At 38.9% G+C, this 10,390-nt stretch overlaps 1 protein-coding gene across 1 annotated transcript; it reads right to left on the bottom strand.

Moving 5' to 3' along the window:
- Positions 1 to 510: 510 nt before the first annotated feature.
- LOC116260021 (NAC domain-containing protein 6) lies at positions 511 to 2,292 on the bottom strand. The gene is made up of 3 exons (XM_031638081.2): positions 2,017 to 2,292; positions 1,636 to 1,907; positions 511 to 1,331 (listed from the first exon to the last, which is right to left on the bottom strand). The coding sequence occupies exons 1-3, from the start codon at positions 2,183 to 2,185 to the stop codon at positions 828 to 830; spliced, it is 945 nt and encodes a 314-aa protein (XP_031493941.1). The 5' UTR covers positions 2,186 to 2,292; the 3' UTR covers positions 511 to 827.
- Positions 2,293 to 10,390: the final 8,098 nt, after the last annotated feature.

The raw sequence follows: 10,390 nt of genomic DNA, 5'->3' as shown, positions 1-10,390 counted from the left end.
AGGAAACAATTTATAACTATTAACCAGTGTTACATGAATCTTATAGACCCTTTTTTGAGCTAATTCTGTGGTAGATTCAGTTTAACTGTTAGAAATTGTTCTGACTGCGAAACTGTCCCTAAAAACAATCCAGCTGTGTTCTGCAACTCTTGTTAGTCTGACATCCTTTATAACGATCTCGGATACAGCAAATCATTGGTATGCTTTTGATTGTAAAAGTTATGAAATTGCGCAGCAACCGATCTGAGGGGTACATGTAAGAGGTGACGACCGATACATCCAAGGTTGCAACAAAAATTACTTCATTGGGTTTAAGTCGGTGTCTGATCCCAAGCGACAAACCAAGTCGCCAAATTAGATGCAGCACTCGAGGCCTCCGTTACATTGTTCTTAAGAAAGGGCGGAAAGCAGGTGAAATTGCGTCTACTTTAATGATGGTGGTACAGATAAGATGTGAAACGCTGAAATTTTTCTCCTCGTCACTATCTGGACTGCAGATTCTTCCAATGGTTGACCCCACACAGAAGGAAGTTTCTATTTCTTTCAGAGAAATATATTACAGGACTACGGAAACTGCTTCCCGTTTCAACTTTACGGGAAAGGCTAAAACAAGGCAGGAAGAAGTCGTGAGAGAATGAGACTCTGTTAAAGTGAGAAGAACAACAGCTACTGAAACTTCCCCACCGTCGAGAACCACAAAATATTACAATCTCTTTACCGTCAGCTACAGCAGTCGAGAAAACGAAAAGCTTGTTCTCCCTAGTTTTTCGCTACACAGAATTTGAACAAAAGGAAGGGAATTTTTCTAAAGAGTCACGCAGCAGGGATTAGTTCCCCAAATGAGCGTTCTTTTGCTCTAGGTCTCTTACAAGCTGTGGATCATGGAGAAGGGTAGGGGAAAAATGTGAGATCATATGGTGGTCGATGAGTATGGTGTCAGGATTCCAGTTGTCCATCCAAGGGCTGTACGCCATGGAAGAATCTTGAGTCCACCAGTCCGTGTTGGCCTTGGGCATCTGAAGTTTAGTCAAGTTTTCCCTGGACATGGCCACTGGAATTTGAACGGTACCTGTTACCAATTCGCTGGCGATTTCTTGAAACTGCAGGCCGCCGAATTGAGAAGAAACTTCGTGGTTTCCTCTCTGGTCGTCCTCTATGATCTCGGGCTTGGGGTCGACGTTTGGCGAAAACTCCTGCTCAGAGGAAGAGCCAGTCTCAGTTGTCGAGTGACTCCCCTGAATCGCTTCCATGGAATTGCCTTCCAGTGCTCGTTGCTCTAACACCTTAATTGATGTCGCCTTCCGATATATCTTGCACAAGACTATGTCCCTCTGTTCATAAGCAAAGCAGAAGGTCAGTAACACGCTTAACAGTGACAACTCTATGTTATGCAAATGTTGCATGCATCATGTGAACCCGAACCAACTTCAGATAGTAAGTGTAACTCCAATAATTCTGCTGATAGCAGAAGCTTTGCAGTTCTTGGACTTTGGTGATATCTCATATAGCAGCAGACACACTAGAATTGTTAGACTCGATTGAATGTTTAGTATGATGAGCGACCAGAAACCTACTCTGCAGATTGGCGTGCTGATTACAGAGCGTTCATGTAGTTAAGCAGAAGAGATGAATTACCTTGCATTGTTGACAGTTGTCTGGCATCCTATACTCATTCATGATCCAGTCAGTTTTGCCACCCCTGGGTGCTCTACCTGTGTAGTACACCAAGGTCTTCTTTATCCCAATGATGCATCTTGGATCAGCGGCGCTTCTGATCAGCCGGTCGGTTCCAGTTGCCTTCCAGAAGCCTCCCTTTGCAATTCTATTCGGTTTCCTTCCACTCTGGTTCTTCCTATCTCTAGGAACAAAGAAGTACCATTCTCTTTCTGCTCTCATCTCCGCCTTCCCTGTCAACCAAGTTAACATCATAATCAGAAGCATGGAGAAACTTTAACTGTAACATACAAACTATATGACACAGTGAAGGCAGGAAGCAGGGGTTGCTTTGTCAAGTACTTGGCAGCTCCCAAGGATCATAAGAATACAAATCCAGTGTGCCAATTATATTAAAATGGAGAGCTTTCCCTAGTGCCATTTTCTTGAGGTAGTATCCCAGCAGTTCTTCTTCAGTGGGGTGGAACCTAAAGCCAGGGAGATCAATATCTTGTCTCAGGGTTCTGTCCATGTTGAGGAGGAGGTGGGGAGATGTGGGTATAATCGGTTGCCGAGTGCTGAGGTTGCTGATACCATCTGATATTTAAATGGAATTGGAAGGGGAGAGCTTGCACTGTAACATCACCTAATCGACTGCTCATGGAAAGTCACTTGAGAGGTAGAAAATGAGAACAAGACTGAAGGTCCCACGCGCTATTTTCTGGGACCCTTCTTCTCCAGCCAAGCCAATCACGTTTCAATGGTGAATGTAAATTTGCATCCAAAGAGTCCTCACGCGCATATCTTGTGGGTCAAGAAGACTTACTAGGAAATCCATCAGTCCCTATTCTGTCTCTCGCTCTCTGCAAGTCTTTGAACAAGTCAATTGAAGTTTCTGGTGAAGTTCGTCATGTCCTTTGGCATTACTGACTCTGACTACGACATTGTTTGGATTCTTAAATGGTTCTCCTGCTTCTTAAATTGGTCGTGCGTCAAGCAAAGAACAAGACTCGGGCCCGTTGGCTCTGTTCTTTTACCAGATTCAAGAGCTTTGAACACTACTAGTTGTCCCCTGTCTACACCAGATTCGCAGGAACCAGCAAGACTGGGACCTGGATCAGCATTAAATGCAACAGTGTACCAGCAGAATTGTTATGTATATATTACGATTTGTCTGCGTAATCTAACCTCAAGAAAGGAAAGTAACAACTGGATCACTTACTGATTATTTTAAGTTCAACGTGTAGTTCGACGTTTCAAAGTCAAGATTTTCATCTTCAAGAATCACGAACAACAGAATATTTCCAGAACCATAGAAGTTTGAGTTTCATCATATACTAAGCATGATTAAATTTGTGACATGACAAAGAAACCAGCTAAATGAGCAGGATCGATTGGATGGTAGTTACATCTATACAATGGCAATATGATTGAAAACTGTCATAGATTTTCCCATGCGTCTCCTGTCTGGTTTAAAAGCTTAAGATTGACGTTTGCTTGCTCAAATCTGGTTTTTCATTTTCCCATATTTTACAGTTTGTTAGCGAACCTTTCAAACGTGTACTAGTTGTTTACTAGTTTATGTAAGTCGTGTATAAACAAGACAGCCGATTTTTGCTTTTTAACTCGAAATACGTTTACACTGATATTAACGAATTTAAAAAGCCCTGATCATATCCCGTCGATATTGTAGAATAAGAAAACATATATAATCTTTTATCTCTTCAATTTGTGTTTTACAAACAGTGCGGGAAGTGAAGCGATGGTACCTCTTTGTATTGTTTTTGGTTAAGCTGACATGAAACTAAAATGGTTGCTTATGCAAAGTAAATTCATCACCAGATGAATCAACCGCATAACTGAAGAAGATTAGCTCATGAATACCTTCTAAATTCACAGTTCTTCAAATGAAGTCATTGTAATTCCAAACACCATGAGAAAATAGAAGCAAATTAAAGTGTCGACAGTGAGTGCAGAGCAATTTTAAATAACTTGATCAAGGAAATTTAGGTTGAGGGGCTCTAATTCAATAACGCAGATATCTTCGGGGGCATCCACTGTATACAAACGAGCAAAAAACAGAATGTTTCAATACAAAAATAATGAACTTTTATGGGGCTGGTGTGAGGAACCAACCGCAACCGCAGCTGTATGTCCACCACTGCGTAGACACTCACATAACAAATAATATATTCATTATGCATATTTATGAAACATAAAATGATAATCTAACTAAACAGGGGAGTTCAAATTAAAATATGTCGTTAAAAGATTATAGTTTTTTGTGCAGCTTTCAGCAAGCCACAGATTTTTGGTTTTTAGCTATCAGGAACCTCGTATATTTGAATATATATATATATATATATATATATTAGACGGTGTTTTTTGTTTGCTTGTTTCTCTGCAGACGGCTTTTATTTAGTTTTTCTCGTTTGTCCTTGTATTTGGGGTCGTTGCCCCAAAATTTTGAGACCCATCCCGGACAGCGTGTATCGGACATTAGGTCCTTGTGGGCCATCGCCGGTTGTCAGGCATATTATTGTTTGGCACAAGATCAATCTCTCGAACCTTCCCCCATGCAATGCAAGGACAATTTTCTCCAACTTTCACTAACGTGGAAAATTATCTCCAAGAATAACTTGGATCACGCTCGTCCTCAAACCATGGATTTAAGGTCCGATTCGTATTCTAAGATAAGTTTTATATCAGATCACTGTGGATCCGGGCATATTATATTGTTGCTTGTTCTACCACTAACCAGTGCCATAAATACGCCTTCGTATCGGGTTGTATCGGCTGACGTGTATTGTACCGGCTCCGATCCAAGGTCAATACGAGCTTTGGTTTTAAAGTCGATTTAAATCGTCTTCAATTCGAAAAAAGGTAGAAAAATTGGTGGGTAGCAATGGAAATAAAATTCAAATTTTAAAAAATTTGTCTTTGAAAATCTAGAATTTGTTTCCATTTTCTCGATTCATGAAATAAGTTTTTAGAATTTGTTTCCATTTCCTCGATTCCTGAAACAAGTTTTTGGAAGCTTTCTTTCATGTTTTAAATTTTCAATGAGTCAAACGACCCCTTTAAGGAATTATTTTCTGCTTTCCTTGTGGAAATCTTGGTGGAAATACATGGCATCCCGTCAAAAGTTTCATTTTCAAAAATTCAGAATCATAATATATTGTGATGACCTAAAAATTATATGGTGCGTTCACATTACACCTGTTTGATTGGAATGAGTCAAGGTGCCAACTTACATACTTATAAGGAATCAAGTCCGTAGACTAGAGTGAAATTGGTCTCCACTTTTCTCTGAATTTCCATATTGTCGCATGGGTTCCGTCTGCGGTGTCGTTACTCGTGACTCCAAGTCCGCCTTGTATGGCCTTTTGTCCTTTTGGAGGTTTGATTTTATGGACGATTGGACCCTGGATTTATTGTCTCAGGGGCTTGTTGAAATGGTCAATTGGCCGTTGTTTGACAAGGTGACTATCGTACATGTGTTTGACAAGGTGTCAGTTAAAATTCCTACTTTCGTAATGAACAACAAAATTTATTTTGCTATCTTAATATTTAAAATGTTATGATAATCTTAATTATCTTTGAAGAACGTTTCTTCCTTATGTTTTTCTCTACCCTTTTTGCTTCGGAGGAGTTGGCATGTAGTTTTAATTAATTTCAAATTTCTTTTAGATTAATAAGTTATGAGGCCGATCAAGGCCCTATTTTAAATGCTGGCCTATACCCCATTGCTTGTTACAAACTTATGCTAGTTGTTTTATTTTCATTCATAATTCGAGAAAACCATATTTGGGCGAAAAAAATTCGCCACTCACCCAAATACCATAGTTGGCAAATTCGTGACTTGGACTCAAACCAACAGATGACCAGGTTGATGTTAATGGGTTATCGAGTTGGCTTGTTGACTTGGTCATGAAACAACTAGCTTTTCACCAGCTATTCGCCTAATTAGCGGCACCAAGGGACTTGAACATGCAAATGAACTGTGATCTACTCGCTTTAACTTAGTTGACGATCAATGGTAACCAATTTCGTGAGTCAAGTTGAGCCAAGTTCACCATGAGCCGAGTCGATATTTCTCGTCCTGTTTTTGCTTTATATCACCACGAACAAAACGTTTTTTTATTTATAAACCAAATTCGCCGCTGCCGCCGCCACCGCTGCCTTGTACTTGCGTCATTAAAGCCCTAAAGCACACTTAAGAAAAAATGAATCACGATAAGAAAAAGGATGAGCTTACAAAAGTAGAATTGAACATCTACAAAGCCATCGGTTTCTTTTTAGAAGTTAGAGAAACGCCTATGCTGTGAATCCGAACTTTCACGATATATTTCTCAAGCTCCATACTTTGAAAATGTAAATCCCACTTTTTATCGGCAAGTTGAAATTAGGTAGGGGCTTTATATACTAACTACACCAAAAGGCGCGTAGGAAAGAGACGATATATTGACTTTAGTCTTTTAAGTACTCCACTTCCACTTGGAGCTAGAAATCTTTTTCGCTGGCAAGGGCCATCGGCCTCCTTTATATGTAACAAATAAAAACAAAAAATTTTACTTATAAATTTTAAAAATTTTGTTTAATTTATATAAAATATTTAAAAAATTATATTTCGACCCTGAAACTATAGTTGACCAAAAATCTCTAATTCGGCTCTTGACTGAGAGGCACTCGAGTCCAAGGTCTGATGTGAAATCAACATATTTAAAAGAAATTTTTGTTCGACTGGTATGAACCCTCGACCCTGACTTGAATTGAAGTGGACTGGAAATTTGGCAAAAACTACACGAATGAAGCAGGTTATAAGGACGGGTCTATCGTAAGAAATGGAGGAAAAATGAAAGCAAAGAATTTTCTTTTTTTTTTTTTGCAAAATGTTTTATTTCTTTTTCACAAATACCTAAAATGCCATTACGCGATAACCTCTCCCGTGTTTGATTGGGCATCTAAAGTGCGACACACATCCCTTTTAGGAGTCGAATTCGGAGCGAAAAGTCCCGCTTCGATAACGTTGGTGGGACTTTTTTTCACCCGAACTACTCCCCAAAGTGTTGTTTTTTCTTTTTTTTTACCGTTTGCATTTGTATCAATACTCACTTGGGAGTGTGTTAATATGAAAATGAACAAAGAATGTGCCGAAGTAGACGAGGAAACTGCGCTAACGGATCCAAAGAACGACTTCTGGAAGTTGACTGACTTAGGAGTCGAGCAAAGCTGCAAAAGATTATCATTTTTTGACATTATGCTTGAACCCAGTTTAGCACAATCTTTTGTCCTGATTGATCAAGCATTTAGTTGTGATGCTTATTTTCAACGGGCACGAGAACAAAATGAAACTCACACGAAACCCTCGTGCATCTTAATTGCCTCCCTCCTTGAGTCGTTTGAGGAAGACAAAAAGCCCAGTATGGCGAGAAACTTCAGGGATGTTTCCATCCTTTTTCTATTAATATGGTGAAGTCCAGCCAGTCTTCTTTCTTGGTACTAGTAGTCTAGAGACATTATTGACCAAGTGACCACACATGGCCCCTTTTTAACATATTTCATATGCTTTCATTTTGTATCCTAGGAGTTTATCAGTTTCATTAATAAAATTATGAAGTTCCACCATTTGAAAAACTCCAGAGGTAATGAAGGATGTGCCCTTTTCGCATTTGTATAAAAGAATGGGCAACATGTCAATAAAAGCAGTGAGAAAAACACTATATATTAAATTGATAATACTACTCCTTTAATATGGTATGAAAGAAATAATTAATACTACTCCTTTAATATGGTATGAAAGAAATAATCAATGTATCTAATAAAGAGAGGACTTGCCATGTGACCATATTAGCATGTGCTGTGTGTGGACGTTTCATTACCATGGAGCGACAAACTTGTCGCGGTTCCGATTTTTAGTTCATGACTTTTGAAAAAAAAAAAAAGAGAGTGGTCATTTGAAAACAGTCGTCATCCTTGTCTTAGAGGCTAAAAAAATAAAATGATAAGACTACCAGTTTTCACTCAACTTTTAATTATAACATCCCAAAACTTTAGTTGGATGACTTATAACAGGTTAATTAGGTGATTGATTGTCTTAGTTCCTAATTTTTAGGATTGAAACCAAAAACTGTTAAGCGGTATATTGGGATCCGTCAAACCTAGTCCTTCAGTGGGTAGGTTCAACACTCGGACCTAGGATTCCATATGCACGGACGTGTATGTCTTGAGGGTTTAGATTGTAGTGCTCCAAGCGTTCAATCACATATTGAAAATTATAAGAGATCTTCAAAGACTTATAAAATGGTTATTTAAGTGATTGGTTGTCCTGATTCTTAACTAAGAGAGGGTGAGGTTGGCCGATCGTTAGATCTCATGCACGACGACTATGTGTATGTAAATTATACAAACTCAATCCTTCCATCACTGTCCAGCAGCCAGCAAGAGCATGATCTGCTTCGATCGCTATAAAGTTGCAGTCGATATCGAGCTTAATACTCCATGCGGTGCCCCCGTCACCTGTTACGTTGATTCCATAAAGATAGCTCGGCGCTGGCTCTCCTCACAAACACTAAAGGTGCCGCTGTAACATTATCAAACAATTAATCCTAATAATAGGAAAATTTTACCAGGAAAACTGAATGGCTCTATGATATTCGAGGTTACAGCTGAAAAAATATTTATAAACGATCACCAAACAAGTGAACGCACAATTCCCTCATGTTTTGTGACTTTTGGAGCTAGATAGATGTCATTCTCACCGGCTGCATCAAGAACGTACGTGTGGCCATAATAGCTGAGCTACTACGTATAGGCTGGCGAGGACAGTTTTCCATGCCAACAATAAAAATTTTACATATTTTTGCATAGATTTTTTACAATTATTTACTTATTTATTTGTTGTATTAAAATGGCAGGTTGATGTTTGAAGATGGGGCGACGTGTTTAAATATTCTCTTTGTATATCGTGCATGGTATTCTTCAATTAAAAACTTTTTTTTTGCACGGCTAATAATTAGTTGTTTCTTCTTCTTTTTTCCAAGTACTAATGAAAATTTTGAATGAGGTAAGTGAAGGCGGACCTGGCGATGGATCTTTAGAAAGACCTCGAGGCTGGCTGTCATACTGCTCGATCCCAACTTGCCAATAATTGCTGCATCGAAAGAGGAGAAACTTGTTGGAGATTGCCAATAGACACCGAAACATGGCGTCCCTAATAAAAAGTCTACCTAGTGCTTGCATTTTTTGTCAATGAAGTACCCTTCTAGCAGAAACCGCATTCTTCTGCTATTAATTGGGCTTTACGAATGACTCCAAAACCAGCAGTAGAACTGATTCACAAATTTGGCCATATTATCCACTTTCAAAGTTTCGACGGTTACATGCAATGTAAGTGAAACTCTGTAAGAGTAAAAAAAAAATTGCCAAAGACTAAGAACTTCTGAAACAACTATTTACAGGTTCATCGAGAACTGATATATATGTACAAGTGCTGTGAAAGTCTATAGAGAAAAAAATTCAGATGGCTACACGTCGAGAAGCAAATCGGACAAATTTTCTTCGACGGCCGCGCAGCTGTCGGTTCGACGTCATTATCAATTTGTAGAACTCTGCTCGTCGCTTCAAATTAGTGGAAGCGTCAAACATTCTGAATTGCTCCCTTTGCCTTCACAGTCATAGCTATCACTCTCAAAAGACTCGGGAAGATGTGCCATTCAAAGCAGCCAGGCATCCGAGCTCAGCCGCCGCCGGTTAGGGGCAGAACCAGAATTTTCTTTCAGGGTGGGCCGGTAGTCCGACCTTGGATCCAAGCAGTCCCCGCCTTCCCTCCGCCCCTGCCGGCAGCAATCGTCACCCTAGTCCAGTCATGTGGCTGAAGGATGGTGGTTTCCGACTCACTCTGTTCTCTGGACCATGTGAGGGATGTAGCATCCTTTTATAGCTGCACAAGAAAAATTGCAAGAAAAACTTTCATTTTAAGGACTATTTTTTGCGTTTTTCTTTTTAAAGGACACACTTTTATGGAAACTCTTAAATAAGGCTTCGAGGGAACTAAAACTTCCACTAATTTGCAATATAAAAAATGCCTCACTACAATGATAAGAATATAGTTTGGTGACAAAGGGTAATCCTGAAAAAAAGATGCTGGAGCTATTTTTTTCAATGTATCATTTCTGGGTCCAACAGAATTCATAGGTATAGCAAGATGCCTTTTCCTTTTGACCATATTTCGATTGTTTTAATGCATAATGTATAATGACTGCAACTACTAAAAGTACTACAATCAAGTTTAAGGCCGAGGAGCTTCATGAAATTAAACATTATTGGTGGAAAAAATAATGCTGAGTGGAATTTGACACCAACGAGATTATAAATTGGTCATCAAATTTTTAGTAGGTACGAAAATTATCAAATAAGGTGCTTCATGAGAACTTTCACTAATCTAAAAATAAAAACAGTTAGCTAAAAGGCAATAGCATAATCTAGCAATGGACGGTAAAAATAACAGAAAAAAGAATGCAGCTATTGTTTTCTACTTTTCAAGTTGATGTAAATTCACTTCAAGCTGGTTTGATAGCTTTCATGAAAACTGCAGCCTTTATTAGAAAAATCACGAAAAAAATAATTTCTGTTCTATTATTACAACTAAAATGTAAGTCCGAAAACAATTTGAAGACGACAACCTGTTTCTCGTCAAGTAAAAAGGAGAGAGCTAGGTGGCACAAGAAGAAGTCAT

This window comes from Nymphaea colorata, chromosome 9, assembly GCF_008831285.2.
Source record: "Nymphaea colorata isolate Beijing-Zhang1983 chromosome 9, ASM883128v2, whole genome shotgun sequence".
In the NCBI taxonomy this organism is placed as follows: Eukaryota; Viridiplantae; Streptophyta; class Magnoliopsida; order Nymphaeales; family Nymphaeaceae; genus Nymphaea; species Nymphaea colorata.
The sequence above is the reverse complement of the archived record's forward strand: the minus strand, read 5'-3'. Positions and strand labels throughout refer to the sequence as shown.

Excerpts from the sequence above, each read along its gene's own strand:
- LOC116260021 (XM_031638081.2), bottom strand. The coding sequence starts at position 2,185 with ATGGACAGAACCCTGAGACAAGATATTGATCTCCCTGGCTTTAGGTTC. Across the intron at positions 1,908-2,016 it reads TGATCCTTGGGAGCTGCCAA|GGAAGGCGGAGATGAGAGCA; the intron begins GTACTTGACAAA and ends CTTGGTTGACAG. Across the intron at positions 1,332-1,635 it reads ACAACTGTCAACAATGCAAG|AGGGACATAGTCTTGTGCAA; the intron begins GTAATTCATCTC and ends GCTTATGAACAG.